This window comes from Triturus cristatus, chromosome 9 (genome assembly GCF_964204655.1).
Source record: "Triturus cristatus chromosome 9, aTriCri1.1, whole genome shotgun sequence".
In the NCBI taxonomy this organism is placed as follows: domain Eukaryota; kingdom Metazoa; phylum Chordata; class Amphibia; order Caudata; family Salamandridae; genus Triturus; species Triturus cristatus.
Window position 1 is genome coordinate 1,272,626,533 of NC_140592.1, and position 15,190 is coordinate 1,272,641,722.

The following is a 15,190-nucleotide window of genomic DNA, read 5'->3' on the forward strand; positions in this document are numbered from 1 at the left end:
TCGAGTCTGCTACTGACGAGGGCCTGGGTGACTGTTGTTCTTGTATCTGTCGGGATTCACCTGCAGATCTTGCGGAGCATGCGGAGGGTGTTGAAGCAGGAGGAGGAGACTGCGTTGACTTGCTTGGCCATGGAGAGCGTTGAGTCGAGGATGACTCCCAGGTTGCGTGCGTGGTCGGTGGGTGTCGGGCTGCCCCCAGTGTCGTAGGCCACCAGGAGTCGTCCCAGGCTGTAGGGTTGGAGCCGAGGATGTGGTGTGTTCATGTGTGTAGCTTGTTTGGTGCAAGCTTGGGGCAGATTTACAAGGAACTGCCGCATCTGCATAGATGCGTCAGTTTCCTTGTGTCAGCGCCGAATGTCCTTGTGCCACTATGGATGCGCTGGATTTACTATACTGTGCTCCATGGCGCAAGGAATTACAGATGCGTCAGAAATTCTGACACATCTGTTGGCGCAAAAGTGATGCATTGCTGGAGTTGCTCATGACAGTGACGCAACTCCAGCAATGTGCCACAATAGATGGGTGAGTCTCAATCAAAAAGCCCTGTGTCATTGCTTACGCCTGGTCTGAGCAGGCGTAGAGTGACGCAGTGAAATCTTGTAGATTTCACTGTGTTAGTTCTACATGGCTTTTTGCGTGGGAAGGCCGACCCTGCAAACATATACCTGACGCAGATATAATGTGACCCAGGGCTTTACAACTTGACGCATCTCCCTAGATGTGTCACGTTGTGAATGGGCCACAACATTTACGTCGCGGCTGCTTCACAAAAATGACGCAACAGCGGTGCAAAAGTCACGCAAGGGGCTTGTAAATCTGCCCCATGGTGTGTGAGCGAGCCAGAATAATGGAGGCCTGTGGGATCAATCTTGGATACCACCGGCCTGGCCTTTGCACAAGAGACGAGAGTTGTTTTCCCAGACAGTGGAAGGGTATTCCTCACATTCCTGAGGCTGGAGAGAGGAGACATAGACACTGAAGTGAGGGGAGTGGAGACGTTGACATAGCAAGAAGCTGCTGCCTCGTTTTCCTGAACACTGCCATGTGGTGGATAGTCAGGGTGAGTTGTGGGACTGCAGCCTCTGTTGTGCAAGGTGAGGGAACCTTCAGATGATGCCTGTCCATTTGTTTCCTCCGGATTAGTCCTTCCATTTGGCTGATGACCACCAGGTGCAGAAACCTTACACTTCTTTGCGCCTCTGTTTGAGTGCTTCAGATTGGCAGATTCGAGAATAACCTGCAGTGAGAAGCATCACTCTACACAGAGGCAGGTGAGGACATTACAAAGGAGACCAACCCTAAATCAGTTCTACTGTATCTGACACTGAATACACATCTCCGGTCTGGTTATGGGTATAGGAGTCCCCAGCTATACAAGTGGGAGCAGTATCCCTGCACACCAGTAGGTGGCGTCGTCCCCGCCAGAAGTAAGGTGTATGTTGCCTAAATAGGCATCAACCCACAAAGAACACTAACCACGTGTGCGTGAAGCTAGGGTCCTTAAAAAGGAAACAGTCATTTAATCCGAAATCCATTTGCAGAGAGAGGAGGATGGGTGGGTCGGTAAGGAAGCTGACGCTAGACAGAATCTCTACCAGATAAGGTATTACCTAAGGTAAGTATCTTGTTTATCTGATAGAGACTTTAAGCCACAGATTCCTTACCTTAGAATAGACACCCAAGCAATATCTCCCTGGAGGTGGGACAGCGACACAGATTTATACTAGAAAATCCTGTAAGACCAAACGGGCTGAGTGTCCATCTTGCCGAACCGCACTGTCTAGGCAGTAGTACTTCGTAAACATGTGCAGGGAAGCTCACATTGCTGCCTAGCAGATATCCAGGACAAGTACCCTGCAAGCTAACGCCATAGTCGCAGCCTGGGCTCTAATGGAGTGAGCACACAAACCTTCAAGAGGTCGCTTTTTGGACAATGCGTAGCAGATTTTCATGCAGAGCACTATCCATCGTGAGATGGTTCACTTCTAAACTGCCTTTCTATTTTTGAAAGTGACGTACCCCGCAAAGAGTTGATCATCCACCCAGAACTCTTTTGTGCAGTCTTTTTGGGTCCAGCCAATGGAGTCTCTCCTTTTCTTTAGGAGGGTGAGGCAGAGACTAAAAAGGTGGGCAGGGTGATGAACTAGCCTACATGAAAAGGAGTTATCACCTTCGGTAGGAAGGATGCTCTAGTCCAAAGCACCAGTGTGTCTGGGTAGATGGAAAGGCACGGAGGATGAGATGACAAAGCCCATAGCCTCCAGGCAGATGTTGACACCACTAAGAAGGTAATTGTGATGGTAAGGAGCCCGATAAGGCAGTTGTGTAACGGGTCAAAAGGAGCACACACTAGAAATGTGAGGACCAAATCCAACTGTGGTATAACAAAGGGTGCAGATGGGAACATGTGTTGGAGACCTTTCAAATACCTGTTTTTAATAGGGGATTGAAGAGAGATGGCTGATCTGGCAACCACAGACATGCACATGTGGCAGAAAGATGGGCTTTCAAAGTGCCCAAAGCAGAGCCCTGCTGGCCCAACGTAAGAGTAAACAATAGATCCTGGGGAACGGGTGGAGAAAGAGGATCAAGTTGTCTGGCAGTACCCCATACCACTACGTTTCTTCAATGGCAGGCGTATACAGTTTTGGTGGAGAGATGCCTGTCTGCCAAAATAACATTACAGACTTGGAGCGGAAGGTAGAAAGATTTCAACCGTCGCCACTCAATCTCCAAGCATGTAGGTGACATTTTTAAGGTTCGCCTTGTTGCTGTGACCGAAGATCTTCTGTAAGAGGCAGCCTGATCGGAGGACCCGTGCACATGCTCAGCACCTCGGGATACAAGACACTCTGTGCCCAATCCAGAGCCAGAAGAATAACTTGGACCCGATCTCTGGGCAGGAGTGGTATTGGCAGAAAGACATACACGAGGCCTGATCCCCACTTGAGGTGAAAAGCATCTCAGAGCAAGAGCCTCCTTGGACACTCCAGCAAGCAAAACTGTTGACAAAGCGCGTTCTCGTCGGAGGCAAAGAGATCTAAGCAAGGCTCTCCTCATTCTTAGGAGAGACCATGCGCCAGATGGAGACGCCACTCGTGTTCAGTGAGGCACTGACGCCTGAGTTAGTCCACCCTGGCGTGCAGAAAGCTTGCCAGGTGTTGAATCACCAGAGATAGGCCCGATGTTCCAGCCATGTCCAAAGGCATTTCTTGACAAAGGGTCTATGATCCCACCCCGCCCTGTTTGTTGCAATAGCACATGGTGGTGGTGTTATCTGTGAACACCTGTACCAGCCTTCCCCTGATTGATGGAAGAAAGGTCTTCAATGCTAGCTGGATCGCTCGGAGCTTCAACGGGTTGATGTGGAGTCCAGATACTGAAAGAGACCAGAGTCGTCTGATCTACATGTCTCCCAGATGGCTGCCCCATCCCAGGAGTGATGCATCTGTCACTACAGTCAGGTTTGGTTGGGGAAGGGAGAGGGGTATGCCACTGACCCAATCGGGGTTCATTAGTTACCACTGCAGGTCTTTTGCAGTTTCTTCTATGATCTGTACACTGAGAGAGATCCCCCCGATGCTGTGCCCAATAGAACTAGAGCGGTTCCTGGTAAGGCTGCTGCCGCTTGGCTAATTTATTACCGGCAAACCTTTTAAGCAAATCTTTTAGCAAGCACTTTTAGAACATTTAGAAATTTTAAAACTTATAAATGCTTGTAGGTTCTGGGCACATTTCACACCATTCTTACCTGCCTACCCGTCCCGGGCCAGTGCGGCTCTGCCGTTTGTGTGGAGGGCGTGGTAGACAGCCCTCGGGCCAATCACCTTTCAGTTCCGGCTGAGGAGGTGGGCTGATTAGTTTTTGCCACTCTCTTCCCTATAACAGACCAATGTGCAAGCGGACGTGTGATGCGGGCGCGCCGCAGGCGCACCTAAGGCAAGCCCATATGCGCCCTAACGGGACCAGGGGCCAGGAGCCCTGCCCCTCCTAAACCAGACAATAGTAGCTATATTTACTACTCCAGAGAAAGACTCCTTGCACTATCTAAGCACGTACTGGGTAGCAAAGTACCCTGTATGAAAGCCTACCCAGGAAATATGGAGGGCCCTTTTTCCTGTCTCAGCTGCAAACGGTGCAGCCAAACACAATCAGATTGGTCACATAGAGAAACTGACGACCAGCCCACACTCAACTGCATTTATTTCAATGCCAGATCTGTACCCAAGCACTCCCAAGAGATCTGGGACACTATAAAGGAGATGAACCCGGACTTAGTTTTTATTACTGAATCCTGGCTGGACGATAATAATTCCCTTGATATCGCTAATGCTTTACCTACTGAAAATAAACTATTAAAACAAGACGGACGGGAGGGAGGGGGTCTTGCCATTCTGTTCAAAGACTGCTTCACCTGTCTCCCTGTCACAGTGGCTCAACTAGGAGAACATGAAATATTATCATTCCAGGTATCGAGGGGTGGCCACATAACACTTGGCGGAGCAGTAATTTACAATCCACCCGGATTTCAATCAGACTTCAGTGCTCAACTACTCAGCCAACCATTCCCCTCATGCTTAAAATACAAACATTATGTAGTAATAGGGGATTTCAACTTTCATTTCGAGAAAGAAAACAATTCTATGGCAAAACAACTGGAAAATGACATGCAGATTCTGCAATTAAAACAGTGGGTCACAGGACCCAAGCATATCGCGGGGCATACCCTGGACGTACTCTTTCCAAAATAGAATCCACCCTTGTCCAAGAGGTTAGACCTCTCTCCTGGACAGACCACGCAATTTCTTTCTCGTTCAGCCTGATGGCATCCCCAGTAAACACCCACACGCCCTTATCAGTGGTAAATCGAGCCTGGAGGCTGGTCACTCCTGACTCATTTCAACTTCACTCCTCCCTCAACGATCCTAAGACACTAGGGGGCATATCAACAACCAAACGGCGATAATTATCGCTAAGCGCAATTAGCGCTAGGATAATTATCGCTGGCTAGCAGGGATTTTTATCGCTGAGATAGCGTGCTATTAGCAACGCTTATCTCAATAGCGATAAAAATCCTCACGCTAAGTGGCTAACGTGAGATTATCGCTGGAAACCCAGCGATCATCTCACGTTAGCTTGTTGATAGGGACAGAAAAACTTAGCCATTACATCCTCCTCCCATAGGATATCATGGCTAAGTCAGAAAAATACCAGACATAAAAAAGCAGCGTTAACCACGGTTAGCGCTGCTTTTTTTGTCTCTAACAGGGTTAGCGATATTCTTGATAATAGGAGAAATGTCGCTTAGCGACATTTCTCCTATTATTTTACTCTGAAACGCCCCCTTTGCATCTCATTAGAGATGCAAGGGGAAGCGTAGAGTAAAAGGGTGCTAACATGCAAATTTGCATGTTAGCACCCTGTTGTTGATAGGGTGCTAGTTTTATCTCTGCTTTTTTGGCTTTTAAAGCCAAAAAAGCAGAGATAAAGCCCTTGTTGATATGCCCCCAAGTGCACTCCCCATCAACATGGGAGTAGTAAGCTTTCAAACTGAGGTCTTGCACATACTGGATCAGTGCGCACCTAGAGTACAAGACAAAACCAAAAGGAGAGCACCATCTGGGAAATGGTATTTGCCTGAACGTAGGACACTAAAAAGAAGGTGCAAAATGCTGGAACACAAATGGAGATTGTCTAAACAGGATATGGACAGGCTGGCATGTAAGGCAGAGTTGAAAAGCTACAACAATGGGATTAAGAATGCTGAGAAAATCTACTTCGCGAAGCGAATAAACGAGAACAGCAACTCGCCTAAAGAATTCTATAAAATAGTCAAAGAACTCTGCAAATCAGCAAGTATGTCCCAAAACCTGCCTCCCTCAGAAGAATGCTGTGAGAAGATTAGCAAATTCTTCTCTGACAAAATCAGCTAGATATATCCTTCATTCAGTATTAAACCCCCGACAAACACGGTCGACTGAAATTATATGGATCCCCACCCTGATGCCCTAGCTCGACTGGGAAGCATTTCCCCTTTTACAGAGGAACAGGTTGCAGAGGCAATGGGGGAAGACAAATCAGGGTCCCCACTTGACCCATGCCCACATTTCATTTTCTCTCGGATTATACCGGCATTGTACGAAGAACCACTTTGTCTCTGTGCAGTTGGAGAAAAGGTTTGTCTATGGTTAGTGCCTGTAGTTCATCCACTCTCCTCAGTGAAGTGTTTGCAATGAGGAAAGAGGTTTTCCAAGAGAGAAACTGTGCTTGCATTTATACATGGGTTCAAAAGGTGGCCCCATTAATCTTGTGAGGGCTATGTTAAGATTCCACACTGGGGCAGCTGGGGGCCTTGGTGGTATGACTCTGAAGTCCTTCCATGAAAGCTTTGATTACGGGCACTCTGAAAAGCAATAAATGTTGCCTATTTGGTAGCTATGCAACTATTGCAGCCAGATGTAGCCGGATGGAGGTGTAAGCCAATCCTGACTGCTGCAAGTGTAGCAGACAGCAGATGATGTTTTGTATGGAAGCATCAGATGTGATTGTTATTGCAATAAATAACAAAGCGTTTCAAACCAAACCAAGAGCCTGCGTAACAGGCTCTTGGCGTAGGCCTTCTGGCCTCCCTGTTGATGTTCATGCATTCTGGTGCAAGGTTGAGATAGCCAAACTCAAGGACTTAAGGAGTCAGATCGCGAGGTTCAGTTGTTTGGGATTTGGGTGTCTGATTTCTCCAAGGCTCTGTGTGAGGAAACTGGATGTTAGGTGTAGCTTTCGATTCAGGACCAGAGACAGCTCCACCTGGGTTGTGAACCATGGTTGACGGGCCCATGTGGGAGCTACTAGGATCCATGTGAGGGATGTTTGCCTGAGCTTCCGAACCACAATTGGAATGAGTGGGAAATGCGGAAGAGTGTAGGCAAATATCCCTGACCAGTTCATCTATAGTGCATTGCCCTTGGAGAGCGGGTGTGGGTACCTAGAGGCGAAGCTTTGGCATTTTGTGTTTTGCTGTGTTTTGCTGTGTGGCAAACAGATCTATCTGAGGGACTCCCCAACTTTGGAAGTATAGGAGGAGAACTTGAGGGTGAAGTTTCCTTTCGCTAGGAGATAGATTTTGTGGTGAATGACCCACCTCCAGATTTCTTGGGCTAAGTGCGACAGTTGAAGACAGAGTGCCCCCCGTTTTTGCATGTAATACATGGCTGTCATGTCGTCGGTACAAACTAAGACAGCTTTGCCAGACAGGTGATCTTGAAAGGCTTTGAGAGCTAGAAAGATTGCAAGCAGTTCTAGATGGTTGATGTGGAGCAACATTTGCTGTTGGGTCCACAGGCCCTGCACTGTGTGGTGCTGAAGATGAGCTCCCCAGCCAGAGAGGGACGCGTCCGCTGTTATTACTGTCTGTGGAACTGGGTCTATGAAGGGCCGTCCTTTTGATAAATTGTGTGTGTTCCACCACTGCAGAGAGCGATGAGTACGGCCACTTACTAACACAGATCGGTTAACAGACCCTGTGACTGGTTCCACTGACTTGCTAAGCATTCCTGAAGGGGACGCATGTGCAGCCTGGCATGGGGAACGATCATGATGCCATCATCCCAGTAGTTGCATATACACCCGAGCTGGAAGCGAGTGATTTGATTGAAACTGGAGAACTAAAGCATGAATGTTGCGAATTCTGGCTGCGTTGGGAAAGGCCAGAACCTTTTGAGTTTTTAAGGTGGCTCCTAGGTAGGTTTGAGAATTGGTAGCCACGTTTTTGCCTGATGCTTGTTCGCTGCAGGACCCAGAGTGTTGCAAATCATGCCCTCCACTCCTGGCCATCTCCTCACATAGTTTAGAGGTGCTGGGTCAGCCACAATGTCGAAAACGCACCAGAGGCTCGCCGGAGCTCAGCAATGAGCCACGCTTCCTGTCCTTGAAATCTAATGAATGACACCTAAAAGATTTCGCAGACCCCCTTCCAATCAGCACCAAATCCAAGCCTGTCATATAGGTATGACTTTGTGAACGATCTTGGGTCCTTCCTCACAACCAAGATCTGGACCGTCGTAGAGTCGATAAACTTTGGGCAATGAGGAGCTTGAGGGACTGCTCCCCAAGTGCCTTAAGGTGCATGGCGTGGCAGTCCTCGCATATCTTGGCGTTGTGGTCTCGCTCAAGACACCACAGACAAACCAAATGCGGGTCCCTCACCGATATCTGTCAGTGACAGGCACCGCATTGTATAAAACCTGCCTTTCTGGTGGACATCCTGCACACCAATAGACAAAGTCTATAAAAAATCTTTAAAAATAGGTCAGTTAAATAGTGACTGGGGGGTAGCGCTGAATGGTGCGGAAACAAAGGAACTGACGTGTCAGCGCTGGGGTGGCACATGTATAGACACCTCGCACGTCACTTCCGGCACAGAGGATGCTATGCAGAGCTGAATGACCCTAACTAGCTGCGTGCAGGGTTACTGCTCACCAATCAATCAATCAGGGTTGGTGAAGCGCAACTACTCACCTGTGAGGGCATCAAGGAGCTGGGGGGGAAAGGGGTCAGCTCCGAAGAGTGCTGGGGTCATCGAAAGATCCAGGTCTTTTTTTTTTTTTTTTTTTTTTTTTTTTGGAGTTGTGCCAATATTTTATTCAGAAATCACAGACGGGGAATAACCAGAATGTAAGTCACAAAATATTAGAACATCAGAACAAGCGCCAAGTCCAGCCTCCCTTTCCTGCGGAGGCTCTTGTGATGGACCCTAATGCTCAGTAACCAGTCCCTGATCATAGAGTGCAGGTGGCGATCCGAGACCAGAGGATTCTGGATACCCAGTGCCATTAGGGCAGCTGGGTGTGGCTGGCGCTACTTCTTGCCAGAGGCCTTGATTGCGGACTTGGTGACTTTGCCAGCACTGGCAGCCTTCTTCTCAACCGCCTTGATAACTCCGACAGCTACCGTCTGCCTCATGTCGCGGACAGCAAAACGACCAAGAGGAGGGTAGTTGGAGAAGCTCTCCACACACATGGGTTTGCCTGGAATCATGTCCACAATGGCTGCATCTCCAGACTTGAGTGCTTTGGGGCTATCTTCAAGCTTCTTGCCAGATCGTCTGTCGATTTTTTCCTTCAGCTCAGCGAATTTGCAGGCAATGTGAGCGGTGTGGCAATCCAACACAGGGGCGTATCCCTGGCTGATCTGGCCAGGGTGATTCAGAATAATGACCTGAGCTGTGAAGCTACCAGCCTCCATCGGAGGATCGTTTTTGCTGTCACCGGCTACATTCCCTCTTCGGATATCTTTCACAGACACGTTCTTCACGTTGAAGCCAACATTATCACCTGGGAGAGCCTCCACCAGCGCCTCGTGGTGCATCTCCACAGACTTAACTTCAGTGGTTACGTTACTGGGGGCAAAGGTCACCACCATGCCAGCCTTAATGATACCAGTTTCCACACGGCCCACTGGGACTGTGCCAATACCTCCTATCTTGTAGACGTCCTGCAGGGGCAGACGCAGGGGCTTGTCGGTGGGACGGGTAGGCGGGATGATTGAGTCTAGGGCTTCGAGCAGGGTGACCCCAGCGGCGGATCCCTCCTTACGATCAACCTTCCAGCCCTTAAACCAGGCCATGTTAGTGCTGGGCTCGAGCATGTTGTCCCCATGCCAGCCGGAGATTGGCACAAATGCCACTGTGGCTGGGTTGTAACCGATTTTCTTGATGTAGGTGCTGACTTCCTTGGTGATTTCTTCGAAACGCTTCTGGCTGTAGGGGGGTTCGGTGGAGTCCATCTTGTTCACACCAATGATCAGCTGCTTCACCCCCAGGGTGTAGGCCAGAAGGGCGTGCTCGCGGGTCTGTCCGTTCTTGGAAATACCAGCTTCAAACTCACCCACGCCGCCAGCAACAATCAGCACCGCACAGTCAGCCTGCGAGGTGCCGGTGATCATGTTCTTGATGAAATCCCTGTGCCCGGGGGCATCGATGATGGTGATGTAATACTTGGCAGTCTCGAACTTCCAGAGGGAGATGTCGATTGTGATACCACGTTCCCTCTCCGCCTTGAGCTTATCCAACACCCAGGCGTACTTGAAAGATCCTTTGCCCATCTCGGCTGCCTCCTTCTCGAACTTTTCGATGGTTCTCTTATCGATGCCCCCACACTTGTAGATGAGGTGGCCGGTGGTGGTGGACTTGCCGGAGTCCACATGGCCGATAACCACGATGTTAATGTGGATCTTTTCCTTTCCCATTGCGGCAGAGTACTGTGCTGGTGTCTCCCGGATCGGGCTGCGCTGCTCTCAGGTCTGGAGGCGCCGCGGGCGGATGTGCAGAGCAAGATCCAGGTCTTGAGGTCCTTCCTGAACAGCGGCAATGTGGGAGATTGCCAGAGGTGGATGGTTAAGCTGTTCCAGGCTTTGGCTGCGAGGTAGGAGAAGGACTTTCCTTCCATCCTATTCTTGTTGACACAAGGGACGGTGGCCAGAGAGAGCTGGGCTGATCGGAAGTGTCTTTTAGGTGCATGGAAGGAGAGGTGACTGTTCAGGTATGCGGATCCGGTGTTGCGAAGGGCCTTGTATACGTGATTGAGGAGTCTGATGGTGATTCTTCTTTTGACTGGGAGCCAGTGGAGATTGCGCAGGTGTTGGGTGATGTGACTGCGACAGGAGATGTCGAGGATCAGTCTGGCTGAGGCGTTCTGGACAGTCTAGAGTTCGCAGAGGAGTTTCTTATTGATTCCGGCGTAGAGAGCATTGCCATAGTCCAGTCTGCTGCTGATGAGTGCATGTGTGACTGTTTCTCTAGATTCGAGTTGGAATCCATCTGAATGTTTTTCGAAGCATGCGGAGGGTGTTGAAGCAGGTCGAGGAAACGGCGTTGATCTGGTGGTTCATTGTGAGCGATGAGTCTAGTATGATACTGAGGTTTCATCCATGGTCCATCGGGGTGGAGGGATTTCCGAGGGGGGACGGCCACCAGGAGTCGTTCCATGCAGAGGGGATGGAGCCAAGGATGAGGACTTCTGTCTTTTCTGAGTTGAGTTTCAAGATCTGTTCTTCATCCAGGTGGTGACGGCTTTTATCCCTTCTTGGAAGTTGTTTGGTGGGGAGGGAGAGGATCAGCTGGGTGTCGTTGGCATAAGAGACGATGTTGAGCCAGTCGTTCCTGACAATGGTTGGGGGGGGGGGCCATTTGGACGTTAAAGAGGGTAGGGCGGAGGAAACAGCCCTGGGGCACGCCACAGTTGGTCTCTGTCGGTTCCGAGAGGTAGGGAGGGAGTCTGACCTGCTGAGTTATGCCAGTGAGGAAGGAATGTATCCAGTTGAGGGCCTTTCCGCGGATGCCGATGTCATGGAGTCTGGTGGCTAGGGTGCGGTGGGAAGCGGTGTTGAATGCAGTCGAGAGGTCCAGGAAGAGGAGGGCTGCTGTTTTGCTCCGGTCGAAGAGGGAGCGGATGTCGCCGGTGGCGGCAAGTATGGTGGTCTTGGTGCTGTGGTTGCTTCAGAATCCGGATTGGGAGATATCCAGGATTTTGTTAGCTTCGATGAAGTTTGCTAGCTGGGTGTTGACGGCCTTTTTGATGACCTTGGCAGCGAAGGGAAGCAGGGAGATGGCTAGACTCAAACACTTATTTTTAAAAAGGAGCTAGACACTAGAGGGGCTTCCAATTTTTTTCTATACTGATCCATATCGTGATAGTGATCCGTATCGCTAATCAAAGTGTCGTAGTGTTTTCTTTATAACACAAATGTCAGTACAACATAGGACCATCCCACCCAAACGTGAAAAAAGTGTGGGACAAGAGAGAGTGCACCTCACGGTCGTAACACCAAGGGGGTTGCTGATTGGTACTCACTAGCATACCCACTTATCATCATCGGTTGCTCTCTCCCCATATGAAAGAAAAAAGTGTGTGTTCTATCGTGAAAATCTCAAAAACCTGAAGGAAAAGGGAAGAGACAGTGAAAACTCAATATAAATGAACTGTCAGTGCACAATATCACTACAAGTGCCCACTGGACCCCGTGAGAATATAAATTCAATTCCCACCATTAAAACACGGTGCAGCTTACTCGCTCAACATAACTTTATTTAGTGCTGTAAGCTGTCCCAATTACAAATGGTTTCAATCAAACCATGTTCAATCATGAAAAGCCATGCTTATAGTTTATAGGTTGTTGAGTGGGGGGTGGCTTGACTTTTTCCCCCTGACGCTCCAGTTGTGTTGATAAGCAGGGAGATGGGCCTGAAGTTCTTGAGGTCCGTCAGGTCCACGGAGGGTTTCCTCAGGAGGGGTTGACTTCAGCATGTTTCCAGCCATCGGGGAGGGTGGCGGTCTCGAAGGAGCAGTTGATCGTCTGAGGTAGTTCAGGTGCGATGGCAGAGGCAGCTCTGTGGGAGATGTGTGGGCAGGGGTCTGATAGTGCTCCAGAGTGGATGCTTTTCATGGTCGTTGAGGTGTCTTCTGTCATGAGCGGGATCCATTTGAGCAGGGTCTGTTGGGTGACGTTGCATGGGGGGGCTGGAGAGGTGAGGTAGTCTTGGTTGTCGTAGATAACCTTAATCTTATGGTAGAAGAAAGTGCTGAGTCTGTTGCAGGTTTTGGCGAATTTCTTTATGGTGGAGAAGAGCTCTTTGGTGTTGTGTGTATTTGTAAGGATTCTGTCTTGGAGGGATTTCTTCCTTGTGGATTTGATGAGTTGGTGGTGTGTGGTGGTGGCTGCTTTGTAAGCGGCACATGTTTCTGGGGTTTTGTTGTTCCTCCATGTGTTTTCGAGTCGTCTGCAGGAGCATCTGGATTCTTGGAGTGCAGGCCTGAACCAGCTTGCTTTCTTGATTTGTCTCCCAGTAGCTTTCTTGAGAGGGCAAGTGTGTTGGTGCAGTTCGTGATCAATCGGTGGAGGTTCAGTGACACAGTGTTTGTGTCTGACGTGGTCAGTGGGAGGGTGCTGGTGAGCTGGTCTTTGGTGACTTTGTTCCAACTTCTGCGAGGGAGGAGGTGGGCGTGCTGGTGTATGTTTTTTTTTAAAAGGAGAAGTGGATGCAGTGGTGATCTGTCCAGAGGTCCTGTGGTGTGGTTGTAGGAGACGCTGTTTCTTCCGGTGAAGACTGGGTCGAGTATGTGCCCCACTTTGTGCATGGGGCGGTTTAGTCCTAAGATGGGGAGATTCTCTAGGATGGGGGCAGTGTTTGAGTCGTCGTAGTTATCCAGGTTGAAGTTTAAGTCTCCGAGTAGGATGTAGTCTGAGGATGCGAGGGCATGAGATGCAAAGAAGTCAGTGATGGCGTCGGTAAAGGAGGCACGGCGGGCGGCCAGTTGGCCTGTAGATGAGGGTCCCGCAGAGAGTCGTTTTGGGGTTGGTCTGGATCTGGAAGTAGAGGTGCTCCATGAGGTTTGTTGTGTCGTCCAGGAGGGTGGTTATGCGGAGGGTGTTTTGTGAACAACGGCGATGCCTCCTCCTGGACGGGTGGGGCAGTCCTTATGCAAGATCTTGTGTCCATCTGGAATGGCGGTGTCGATGTCGGGTGCCGAGTTGGGGTTGGTCCAGGTTTCCGTGAGGAACGTGACGTCGGGCGAGTAGGTGTTGAGGAGGTCCCAGATTTCTATTGCATGCTTGTGTAGGGAACGTGCTGGAGTACAGAGGTAGGTGAAGGTGCAGCGGCAGCGTCAACAGAAGAGGGGGCCATGGGTGTTGGTCGGCATCGAGATCTTGCAGTTGTTGTTACATCCGGGTTTGAGATTGTGGAGGGTGCTGGAGTTGTAGTGGAGGTGGGTCAGAGAACCAGGGTCACTGGCGCTAGTCGAGTCGCAGACGGCTTGCCTTTGGCGTGCTGCCGCCATTAAGTAGTGGCCAACTCAGGCACATCATATTCAAGTGGTGGAAAACATTCACACAACCCACTGGGAATTCTTTTTGAGATCAAGAATTCCAGATCTGTCATTTACCCTTTATGGGACAATGTCCAAACCATGTCATGTAGTTCCTATAAATCTATATAGGATCTGCACGTTTAGACAACATAAACTAAGGGTTCGGTGTCCAGACTGACTCCAGACACCCCCAAAAGATATGTTATCCTTTAGACCAGCTAGCTCACAGTGCCACTATAAGCCCCATAACCTTACCAAGGAGCGACTATTTTCTGGCAACTATCGAACATGACAACCCTTGATCCTTCAGGGATCGTGGAAACAGTGCAGTACTTTTCGTTCAGTCACTCAGGCTCACTTCTTCTCAGAGAGAAATCTAAAATAAACGATGAGGAAGTTTTCAATAAGCAGTTATTGAACCAGCGTCATTCTAGTATAAAATACTTGTGCTGAGACAACCATTAGACAGAAACCGATATATACGATTGCAAGCACCGGCAGAGTAAATACAAGGTAGAATTCTACCATTGTGCTAGAACAGTGAATATATTCAGGCATATAGATACACTGCAATGATCAAGCGTACTCCTAAGATGCAAACAATAGCTAAGTGTACCTAGCATGTATGTAGGCGTAGAGCCCAAAATCCCCTAGGAGAGAGCCAATCCCATTACCTGATGGGAGCGAATGAAGGACCCTGTCTTGGTCTCGAGTTAAACACTCCGCAAGGGATGTCAGACCACTACGTGCTGGAGTTTCTGCGTCGAAGGACTTCAGCGTCTAATGTCAGCATGGAAGCTTCTCCTCTGGTTTGCCCACCAAAGATGTGGTTCTTATATGCCCAAAAGGTACCCTCAGGGGGTTTACCTAGATGTGTAATGGTACTGTGGGCCTGTCGTCCAAGGATGATGATAGCAGTGACTTTTGTCCAGAGTTATTATACAGAACATGGTAATCGTGCTGTGAGATACTAAGAATCCGCATGCATAATAAATGAGGCTACTTTTTGGAGAAAACCACACCACATTTATTGGGCCTATAACTAGGCAAAAGGTCAGCGCTAGAGCAGTTATGTAGAGCAAGGTAGGACAACTGTAGGTAAAAGGTCGTGCAGCTTCCTAGGCCTATATTGGGGTACACTAGGGCTCACAACAACCTTTTACAGACACCTTCCATCAACGTCATATTGGAATTTGAGTGTTGAGAGTTGCACTGCAGACCATTGAGGGGCTCAAGGCCGTCACCTTCGTGATAGGACTTCACCTGTGGCTCTGGCTATTAACTCAAGTGCAAGCCCTTTAACAACTGGGATAGCTCTCAGCAGCAGG

General features: G+C 49.3%; 1 protein-coding gene across 1 annotated transcript; it reads right to left on the reverse strand.

The window, feature by feature from the left end:
* Positions 1–8,622: 8,622 nt before the first annotated feature.
* Positions 8,623–10,323, reverse strand: LOC146799749 (elongation factor 1-alpha, oocyte form). The gene has a single exon (XM_085627443.1). It carries the CDS (start codon positions 10,240–10,242, stop codon positions 8,854–8,856), a length of 1,389 nt encoding a protein of 462 aa, XP_085483569.1. The 5' UTR covers positions 10,243–10,323; the 3' UTR covers positions 8,623–8,853.
* Between the last annotated feature and the right edge of the window lie 4,867 nt (positions 10,324–15,190).